Genomic DNA, 10,635 nt, shown 5'->3' on the forward strand with positions numbered 1-10,635 from the left:
ATCGAGCTCTAGCGTCCAGGGGGTCGTTGCAGAGCTTCGAGTAGGTGTAGTGTGCCTGGCGATGAAACATAGAAAATGTCACGCTGCGCAGCCTTTGCATCGCCTGAAAGGGCTTGTTGCAGCCTCGGTCCGCCATTTCTCGTTCTTTTGCTCGACTAGGCCATGCTTTCCGGGGTGCCCACCTGCCCACCAGGCTAGCGATCCGATTGCCGGAGGCGAGGCAACAGAAGATGTCCAGATACAACGCCGACGGAGGGGGCAGTGACATACTGGCCGTGGCTGGTGGGCGCGCAGCTATCGGGGGTCGACGGTGCAATCGCGCGCAGTAGCATTGCAGAAGGTCGCGTGGGCGTGGGCGGGGTCGCTAAAGCCTGGGACTGGGACGGTCCGGGGTAAGTATACAGTAGCCTGGGGGGAGATCTTCGCGACACAGAGCCTCATGGGCGGACCGGCAGCTGCAGCAATACCGAACGCACATATACGGACGCACCGTAGCACTGGCTGCTGCGCCCGCTATGGCTGCGGGAGGCTGACGGCGCGTCGGCACTTTGCGTCATGCTTGCACGCTTCTTCTTGCCAGGGGTGCCATCATGTGTATGTGTATGTAGTTTGCATGTCTAATAGATGTTTGTATGTAATGAGGCGAGCAAGGGCGGTGGCGGTGGCGGCGGCGGGCGGGCGGAATGCGTGGTGGTGGCGGTGGTTGTGTAGAAAGAAAGAAAAAAGGCCGCACGCAATGCCATGGCAACTGGATACGGGCGCAGCCGGAGTGACACGGCTGATGTCAACGTGTGACTCTACACTCGACGCCATAGCAGCGCGCGAGAGCGAGTGACTGTTGTTTTTTCCCGCGTGGGCGTCTTGCCTTCCCCACGCCTGCTCTCTCCGAGGCGCCCCCCCCCCGCCAAAGGCTCGCAATTAAAAATTAGCTTAGCTCCGAGCTCGCAACCTGGCCGCCAGCTGCCTTCCTCGGACGGCGTGTTGGCCGACTCACCACCTCGTGCTCCTGTCTCCAGCAACCCCTCCACCGGCTCCTGCGGCTCCCTTTGAGGCCAATTGCACTCGTCAAGTCCTGTCCGCCCCCCATGGCGACCGTCAAGGAAGAAATGCGCGAGGTGCTCCTCGGCACCACGGATGAGCCCCAGCTGTCGCAGCTCACGCGCGCCGCCTTTATGAAGTACGCCCAAAAGGACGAGTCGGGCGAGTACTTTCTCAACGAGGACCAGTTCATCTCCGCCGTCGCCCCCGAGAGCGAAGACTACGTAAGCAGCCCGCCCGGCCTGCCATGTGTCGACTCCCGCTAACGGCGCGCCCGCTTCTAGCACAAGATCAAGCGATACCAGTATGGCATCCTCTTCCAGGTGGCCGACCGCGACCAGAAGGGCAAGGTCAGCATCCACGACTGGTCCGTCTTCCAGAACCTGCTCGCCAAGCCCGACGCCGAGTACGAGGTCGTCTTCCGCTTCTTCGACAAGCGCCGGACGGGCTACATTGACTTTGACGAGTTCTACCAGACATGGAAGGCACACAAGACCGAGGACAGCCTGCCGTTTGACTGGGAGGGCCAGTGGGCGGCGCTGTACGTTGGCTCCAAGAAGCACAGGCACACCATGACATATCCCCAGTTTGCCCAACTGCTGCGTGGACTGCAAGGCGAGCGAGTGCGTCAGGGCTTCACCTTCTTCGACAAGAACCGGGATGGATTTATTGAGCCGGAGGACTTTCAGCGCATAATACGCGAGACTGCAAGCCACAAGCTGTCCGACTACCTGCTCGAGAACCTGCCCACACTGTGCAACATCTCGGTGGGCAGCAAAATCTCGTACGCCAACGTCCGCGCCTTCCAGAATGTCATCCAGCAGATGGACATGATTGAGCTCATTGTCCGCAATGCCACGCAAAAGAGCCCCGACGGCAAGATTACCCGCACCGACTTTCTCAACGAGGCAGCCCGCATCAGCCGCTTCAACCTCTACACTCCCATGGAGGCAGACATCCTCTTCCACTTTGCCGGCCTGGACGAGTCGTCTGGCCGGCTCGGCCTGCGCGACTTTGCTCGCGTGCTCGACCCGTCGTGGCACAAGATGGGCTCGCTGGCGGGAGGTGCCGTTGCTGAGGCAGGGCAAAAGGTGTTTGCGAGCACAAAGTCAATATGGCATGACGTGCTCGAGTCGGTGCACCACTTTGCACTCGGATCTCTGGCTGGTGCCTTTGGTGCCTTTATGGTGTACCCCATCGACTTGGTCAAGACGCGGATGCAGAACCAGCGAGGCTCTGGTGTGGGCCAGATCCTGTACAAGAACTCAATCGACTGCGCCAAAAAGGTGGTCAAGAACGAGGGATTCAGGGGCCTCTACTCGGGAGTCCTTCCACAGCTTGTCGGTGTGGCTCCGGAGAAGGCCATTAAGCTCACAGTCAACGATCTCGTACGAGGCAAGCTGACGGACAAGTCGACGGGGCAGATCAAGTTTGCCGCCGAGATGTTTGCGGGTGGCGCTGCAGGTGCTTGTCAAGTGGTAAGTGCTTGGTGCTATGGTGCGGCTAGTCATTGGGAAGGAAGCTAACATGCAGGACGACAGGTCTTTACCAACCCCCTCGAGATTGTCAAGATTCGGTTACAAGTGCAGGGAGAACTGTCCAAGAATGTCGAGGGCGTTCCCAAGCGGTCGGCCATGTGGATTGTGCGGAATCTGGGTCTCGTTGGCCTGTACAAGGGAGCGAGCGCCTGTCTTCTGCGTGACGGTACGTAGCGCCGTCTTTCTCTCTCTCGGATGTATGCACGGGTAGACTAACACGGCGGGCAGTTCCGTTCTCTGCCATCTACTTCCCGACGTACAGCCATCTGAAGAAGGATTTCTTTGGCGAGAGCCCGCAAAAGTCGCTGGGGGTGCTACAAATGCTGACGGCTGGAGCCATGGCGGGTATGCCCGCGGCGTACTTTACAACGCCGTGTGATGTGATCAAGACGAGGCTGCAGGTAGAGGCGCGCAAGGGCGAGATTGCATACACAGGGCTGCGACATGCGGCTGCTACAATTTTCAAGGAAGAGGGTTTCAAGGCCTTCTTCAAGGGCGGACCGGCGCGTATCATGCGGTCGTCGCCGCAGTTTGGATTTACACTGGCTGGATACGAGGTGCTGCAGCGAGGTAAGGGGCACGGGACAAGCTTTGGAGTCAAGATGCTGACAAGTTGCAAGCGTTGCCAATGCCAGGATCGGTTCAGACGGACGCGTCGAGCCTGGAACCCTCGGTGGGCCTGGAAGAGGCCAAGGCACCGCTGCCGTATCTCCGGAGCCGCAACGCACTCAAGGTGATCCTAGACCTGGACGAGAACTTTGGACGACCCAAGCTGCCTGCCGATGCAAAGTTTCCGGGGATTCCCGGATTCGGCAGGCGGACGGAGGCGTAGGGCGGGCGCGTGTGGGGCATGCAGTGGGCGCCGAGGACGGGCGGGGATTGGTCGAGGGCGGGCGGGCAATAGCGTTTGTGAGGACAGCCATGGCTTGTTTGGCCGTGGCATGTTTCTGGAGGCAGTCGTGTTGGCCGTGGGCAGTCGAGGCGCCGTGGTGGCGGCGTGTAGCATAACGCATGCACGGGGTGTAGATGTGCAGGGATTGCATTTCTCAGCGGCACAGCAATAGACACTATATACGTATGTGCATGGGCGTTGAGGGCCAAGTCATGGAAGCGAGCGGCAGCAGCAGCAACGTGAGGGGGGGGGGCGGAAGAGCGAGTGAGTGCGTTGCATGGCGCAACCGCCGTATCGGCCGCATAGACGGACGGGAGACAGACATAGATAGTAACCGACGAGCTGGGGCGGCGGCGGTAATTTGCACGGGCGTCAGCACAGCATGTGAGGCGGCGGAAGGAATTTTTTTTCTTGCAGGCGGGTGGGAGGACGGAGAGACGGAGGGGGGGGGAAAGGACGCGGCGGCATGTGGAATAGGGCCGAGTCGAGGTCTTGTGGTGTGGTATGGTAGGGTGTCGTGTGCGTGTGTGTCGTTGGTGTGGTGGTGATGGTGGTGGTGGTGGTGGTAGCGGCGGTTGCGGTGATGATGGGGTAGGGGGGGTGGGTGCAGCGTGTTGCTCCGCCCACCGTCTGGCGCTCTCCTGTGTCGCTCGCTGGCTCGCCCGACCCCGTGGAGGAAGCGTGGCTAACTGTGGGGGGGAGGGCCCGCCCGAAGCAGCTAGCGGCAGCGAAAGCGGGGGAAGAAGAAAGCACGGGCGGGAAACCTTTTGCCCTGCTTTGGGGCGTGGGAGCCTCAACTGCCCACTGGACGCGAGCCTCGCGCTTCTGGCTGGGGCTGCGCCTCGACGCCCGCCATGGGGAAGGAGCGACAGAGACGGAGGGCAGCAGCGAGGGAGCGCGCGGAAAGCACAGGAAAGGAAAGGAAGCCACAACAAACACTACACAGGCACACATAGACATACACACACACACACATCGCTTCCCTCCTCCCGCCCTCGACCCCTCGCCCGCGCCCTCGCCCTCGCCCTCACCCTCGCCCACGCCGTCACCCTCGCCCACGCCGTCACCCTCGCCCACGCCGTCACCCTCGCCCACGCCGTCACCCTCGCCCTATTAGCCGTGCGTGTGTGTCTTGCTACCAAGTTCCGCCATTCCCACTCGATGCAGGGCCAGCCGTCCACTCACCAACACCCCATCCCTCCCACCCCCCCGCAATCAGCCTCCTCGTCCACCAGCACTGCCCGTCGTCTTCCCATCTCGTATGCCCTGACAGCTTCCCACCTCGCTCCCCCCAAGACGCGCCTCGCCCAGCTGCTGCCCGCTCTCGCCATATGCAAGACGCCCTCGCCCAGCCCTCCCATCCGCCCCGGTGCGAGTTGATGTTTGCGATCGGCAGGCCCCTTCGACACCGCCTTGAGGCTGAAAAAGAGCCGTCGCACTGGCACCCTCGGGTATGTTTCTCACCGCGCAGAGCCGCTTCGTCGCTCGCTCGCTCGCTCGCGTCTTTACTTTGCATCATATCTCCACATATAATTCCCGACTCGTGCGCCTGTTTCGCCTCATGGCTACGCCCATGCCCATGCCCGCAATCCCCTTCCCTCCGCCTGCCCATCCCTGTCTGCCCCAGTCGCCCTCCGACCATCCCTCGCCAAACCCGCTGTCCTCCGCCTTCTTAACCAAACCACGCCGACTCTGCCCACGCACAACGTCGCCAGAAGAATGCTCCCCACGGTCATGCTGACTCCCCTTCAGACGCCCATCACAGACTGGTCTTGCTGTGCCACTCGTTCGCTCCACCGCCGCCTGGGCCTTTCTCTGGGAGCATACGCCGAGCGCTCATTGGGATAGTTCTGCCTCCGCCCCGTCTTCCTGCACGCCTGCTACTCTGCTGTTTTCCTGTTCCCTTGTTTTTTGGCGTCTTATACCATCTTAACGCCCTGCCCCAATCCAGATGCTGGACAGCAGGGAATACTACGCAGACGACGACGCCATCTTGCACTCGCCCGGTTTGACCGCAGTCGTGGTAAAGACAACGCCATCACCATCGCCTCCGCCCACTGTCACACCCGTACTTGATCCCCCGTCACGCCCGCGGAGCCTTGCCCACGCTTCCCAAGGCCAAAAGGGCACCCAGCAACGCAGGCCCCGACCGAGACCTACCCAAGGCGACTGGGTGCTCATTTCGCAAATGGACCCCAACCGGCTGGACATTGCCCAGCGAGCAAGCGAACAAGTTCTGAATTTCGACACCGACTCTGGGAGCGACATGGAGGTCGAATCATATGGCGCGGCCCCAGCTCCGTCTGGCTTGAATGGTTCCAACTCCGCACCAACACACCTCCAATCACTAGCTCTGCAACAGACTGCGCAAGAAGCCCTCGGTTCGAGGACTGGCCCAAAGGCCACAGCTACCCACAGGGACTCTGTACTCGAGGACGACGTCAACCTTAGGCCCATCCGCCTGGTTACAGATAGACGCCCCTCCCAGGCATCTGTGCACGTCGCATCAAATGCAGTACGTCATGAAACAAACGGCATACATCGATCCTTATCTGGCACTTCTGCAGTCTCGAATACATCACTGCAACTACCCAACCAACACTTTGACGGCCTGTCAAATGGATCTTGCTTGGAAATCAACTCAGCAACCTCTCCTGGGCTTCGGCAGCTGTCCATTCCACAGACAAGGGGCTTGTCCACAGACACGCTGCCAGCACTACAGGCCCCTTCGCCGGGACGCGATGGATCTGCCGGATCGCCTGCTCAGCAATTGCCTTCGTTCAGGCACATGGACGACATTGCAAGGTCGGCGACGAGTGAGCATGATCCGAACAGGGCAAACAGCTTCGCCCATCGACCATCGGTGTCGTCGGTGGGGCATTCACCAACATCCAGAGTGCGTCAGTTGTCCATCAGCTCACACTCCCCTGCAACGCCCTTTTCACTCAGCGCCTCCTCCCCCATGAGCGCCAACGAGCCATCTCAACGAGGTGACTTGTTTCTAAGAACAGCAGGCGGAGGCGTCTTTGGTGATGCCCGAAGGCCCTCACATGCTGCATCAGACAGCGCTCCCTACAGCACATTGCACTCTGCATCAACGAGCGATAGTTACCATAGCGCAGATGGGCTGAGTCCTGTCACACAACCAACACCCATTGAGCACCGCCCGCGGCACATGAGCTTGGATGGTGCACTCGCATCACGAGTATTGCCACCGCCAGTGGGCTCTGGCTTACCACCGACCATCCCTTCGCATGCCACCGGCTCCTTCAAGTGCGACCACCCAGGCTGCAATGCTGCCCCTTTCCAGACGCAGTACCTTTTAAAGTGAGTCCTGGAATGTGTCATGTACGTGGCATGTGGTGCTAACTACGCTAGTTCACACACAAATGTGCATTCATCAAACCGCCCCCATTACTGTCCTGTAAAGGATTGCCCCAGAGGCGAAGGAGGCAAAGGCTTCAAGAGAAAGAATGAAATGATACGCCACGGCCTTGTGCATCAATCACCGGGCTATGTCTGCCCGTTTTGTCCAGACCGCGAACACAAGTATCCCAGGCCAGACAATCTACAGAGGTATGTGTTTTGGCGGAATTATTGGGGTATTTGGGCTAATCAGATGCATAGGCATGTTCGTGTACATCATACCGATAAAGATAAAGACGACCCCCAACTCCGCGATGTTCTTGCTCAGCGTCCAGAGGGTGGGAGTCGTGGTCGAAGGAGACGTGTTAGCGACTCTGGTCATTAACGCACGTCACTCCTTTGCTGTCGAAGCAGACAAAGTTTTGTTTTCTTGTTTGTATAGCAATCTGCAACATTGAGTTTGCTTGCACCGGTTCTTCTTCTTCTCTTCTTTTATATCGCGTTAACTAGCGACTACCTTTATTAAGCGTTTAGTAGTGTGGTCAGGAAAGATACACACACACTAGTAGCGGGGGAAAGGTTGACCCCTCCCACCATCGGCTGCGCCCCCTCCCTCCCTCCCTTTTTTTACCCCCCATCTTCTCCCACTTTCGGGTGAAAGCAGAAGATCAGCATGTCTTATCCCTTCAATCTTGTTGTTTTTCTTGCCTCGACATCTCCCCATACCATATTTTTGTAATGCAAATTATGAAGAGTTTTGTTTCTCTTTATGCTTTTGAGCTGGACTTGTGTGTTTGTGTGTGCCCAGAAAGCCCAGGAAAGTAATGCAGCTTGCGAGTATAGCACTTATGACCTTACTTTTATTCCTCCGCACGTGACGCGAGCAATACTAATCACGTGAATAGCCAGTCGCTTGAACACACACACACACACACACACACACACACACGCACACACGCACACACACACAACAAGATCACGGCTCTACTCTAAACCCAAAAAGAAAAAAACCTCAAAGTCTCAATTAGGCATCTTTCAGCCTTCTACTGCTAAGTCGCGTCGTTTACTGCTATATACTTATACCGCTCCGTTATATCATATCATAGTAATGTAACGCGGCTTCAGATTATAATATATATATATATACCCAAGTATAACTATACTACGTACTAAACTATACTGCAGTTGCATTATATATATACATATATATATATATATATATTTATATAAACGATAACGTGTTTCACCAGTAAGCGGGCCACCCCAGTATGTGGGCCACTTCCCTATGATATCCCACCTTTGCAACAACAACGCGTAATGTCTTAACAACGCAACGCGTTAAAAACTTATACTAAAGCAGATCTATTTCTTGCTATTACTAATCTTAATTCTAAACAAATTTAGAGTGAACGACGCGCTGCTGCCGCCTATAGCGTCCCACGAACAACAATCCAGCGTCGACGAGCTGGACAGCGCCCTCGAAGCGATTGGGAGCCACCAGCAAGGCGCCTAACAAAACTAGAAGAGGAGGCTATTACTATGCGTGTAATAGTCGAGGCTAAGCAAGGACTACCCTGTGGGAAAGACGACGTGCGAGATATGGCCAACAGACTGCTCCGAGAGCGTGGCGGGAAGGAGGTGGGCAAGAACTGGGTTGATAGGTTTGTCCAGCGCAATCCTAAGCTGCGTACGCGCCGGAGCCGTCCATACGATCACCAGCGAGCTCTCTGCGAAGACCCAGCGCTTATTAAGGGCTGGTTTAAGCTAGTTCAGAATATGAAGGCAAAGTATGGTATCGTGGACGAAGATATCTATAACTTTGATGAGACTGGCTTTATTATAGGCAAGATTTTATCACAGTCAGTTATCACGGGCTTAGACAAACCAGAGAGAACAAAGAAGATCCAGCTAAGCAATCGTGAGTGGGTTACGCTAATACAAGGCGTTGGCGCAACAGGCACGCGTATCCTAGCGTTTCTTATCTTCGCTAGCAAGGTTCTAATCTCTACCTAGTTCACGGAGGATCTGCCACGCGACTAGGTGATCCAAGTTAGTCCTACCGGCTAGACGAACAACGATCTAGCGCTTGACTGGCTTCGTCACTTTGATTCCCATGCGCGGCCTGTGGGGACGCATAGGCTGCTTATTATTGACGGCCATGAGAGCCACTGCTCGGTGGATTTCCGAGATCTCTGCGAAGAGATGAAGATAATCCTCCTCTGTATGCCTCCCCACTCGTCGCACCTCTTACAGCCTCTTGATGTGGGCTGCTTCTCGCCGTTAAAGCGCGCGTATGGTGATGCTATCTCGGTCTTAGCACACAATCGCATCCACTATATTAGCAAAGAAACCTTCCTACTAGCGTTTAAAAAGGCCTATTATAAGGCTATTACACCAGAAAATATCCGCGGAGGGTTCCGAGGTGCTGGACTTTCACCGCACGATTATAACGTTGTTTTATCACAGCTTAACGTCATGCTGCGTACGCCAACTCCACCAGCGCAAGAGACTACTGCTTGGGAGCCGAAAACGCCGCGCAACGCGCGCGAAATGGAGACGCAGGCTACGCTTATTCGAAACTGTATGCAAATCTAGCAAGGGTCTCCTACAAGTTCTCTTAAGGAGTAGATACAGCAGTTAAGTAAGGGAGCTTAGCAGATAGCTCATAATATAGTGTTAATGCAGGAGAAACTCGATCGCCTTGAAGCTACAATTACTGAAGTAACGAAGCGAAAAACTCGTAAGAGGCGCTACGTACAGGCAGAGGGGTCCCAGACAGTTGGCCAGATAGCTGATCAGATCGCTGAGGCAGAGGGTGGTAGCTATAATGATGGTGCAACGTCTGCGAAGAGGGTGCGTAGTGAACGGCGCTGCGGGCGTTGCAGCCAAATTGGACACAACTCTCGCACTTGTTAAGTAGAATTAGAGGATACAGAGGATAGCAATGCGTCTGAAGAATAATATCTTATTCTACTTAATAAAAAATATTGTGGTGGTGTTGCGCAATACTATTACAAAGATGTAATAGTTTGGGGAGGTGGCCCACATACTGGGGTGGCCCGCTTACTGGTGAAACACGTTATACTATACTATATTATATCATGATTATTTTTTATCTTCTTTTTGTAGGTGCGATGAATAGGTAAATGGATATACACATAGTATTAAAATGAATAAATGGATGGATGGATATTTAAAATGTTGTTACGGTGTGTGTGTGTGTCGGAGAGAGATGTGTATAAAAGCAGAGATGTGGATAGTCGTGAGTTGCAATAGTGATACGAGAGGGTGGTAGGTCAGCATGATGATAAGGAGAGTTTCGTGTTGTGTTGTATTGTGTTGTGTTGTGTGGGGGGGGGGTTTTTTTTGACACACGGCATTTGTACCCGCTCTGACGACATCTTATTATTATTATTATTATTGTAGTTTAACGTCCTTTCTCAGCCCAAAGGGCTATATAAGACGTGCAGGCTTAAGGCCTGCAAGTAACTACGTAGGCTAGAATTTAATCTAGGTACAAATTGAGTAGGTACAATGTAGGGGGTTATCTAAATGAAGGTGAGGCTCGTAGCCTAGTAGTTTTTTAGTGAGTAACTCTCTCAGATCTTTCACTTTAAATGAGTCTTCCTCTTAAGTTTTAACGAGTAACTCTCTCAGTCGAATAGGTAGTTTAATGAGTAACTCTCTCATGTGGGTGGACCATAAATATGGTTGTGAGGGGAGAAGGATTCGAACCTTCGATCTTTGCTGACGTGAGACAGCAGAAAATTTTCCAGGCGCTCCACCACTGCGCCATCCCCC

General features: G+C 55.1%; 3 protein-coding genes across 3 annotated transcripts; all 3 read left to right on the forward strand.

Annotated features, from left to right (window-relative positions):
• The first annotated feature begins 973 nt into the window (after nucleotides 1–973).
• SETTUDRAFT_165966 (uncharacterized protein) lies at nucleotides 974–3,649 on the forward strand. Its single transcript, XM_008032769.1, has 5 exons — nucleotides 974–1,262; nucleotides 1,323–2,516; nucleotides 2,580–2,742; nucleotides 2,805–3,146; nucleotides 3,197–3,649. Exons 1-5 carry the CDS (start codon nucleotides 1,086–1,088, stop codon nucleotides 3,406–3,408), a joined length of 2,088 nt encoding a protein of 695 aa, XP_008030960.1. The 5' UTR covers nucleotides 974–1,085; the 3' UTR covers nucleotides 3,409–3,649.
• Nucleotides 3,650–3,972: 323 nt separating this feature from the next.
• On the forward strand, nucleotides 3,973–4,848 carry SETTUDRAFT_35352 (uncharacterized protein; the record flags this gene model as incomplete). The annotated part of the gene is made up of 1 exon (XM_008032493.1): nucleotides 3,973–4,848. The coding sequence occupies one exon, from the start codon at nucleotides 3,973–3,975 to the stop codon at nucleotides 4,846–4,848; it is 876 nt and encodes a 291-aa protein (XP_008030684.1).
• A 571-nt stretch (nucleotides 4,849–5,419) lies between these two features.
• On the forward strand, nucleotides 5,420–7,219 carry SETTUDRAFT_157430 (uncharacterized protein; the record flags this gene model as incomplete). The annotated part of the gene is made up of 3 exons (XM_008032770.1): nucleotides 5,420–6,795; nucleotides 6,847–7,044; nucleotides 7,096–7,219. The coding sequence occupies 3 exons, from the start codon at nucleotides 5,420–5,422 to the stop codon at nucleotides 7,217–7,219; spliced, it is 1,698 nt and encodes a 565-aa protein (XP_008030961.1).
• Nucleotides 7,220–10,635: the final 3,416 nt, after the last annotated feature.

Source organism: Exserohilum turcica, assembly GCF_000359705.1.
Source record: "Exserohilum turcica Et28A unplaced genomic scaffold SETTUscaffold_8, whole genome shotgun sequence".
Classification (NCBI taxonomy): domain Eukaryota; kingdom Fungi; phylum Ascomycota; class Dothideomycetes; order Pleosporales; family Pleosporaceae; genus Exserohilum; species Exserohilum turcicum.

Coding starts and splice junctions, on each gene's coding strand:
- SETTUDRAFT_165966 (XM_008032769.1), top strand. CDS start 1,086: ATGGCGACCGTCAAGGAAGAAATGCGCGAGGTGCTCCTCGGCACCACG. Junction 1,263..1,322: donor CCCCCGAGAGCGAAGACTAC/GTAAGCAGCCCG, acceptor GCCCGCTTCTAG/CACAAGATCAAGCGATACCA. Junction 3,147..3,196: donor ATACGAGGTGCTGCAGCGAG/GTAAGGGGCACG, acceptor ACAAGTTGCAAG/CGTTGCCAATGCCAGGATCG.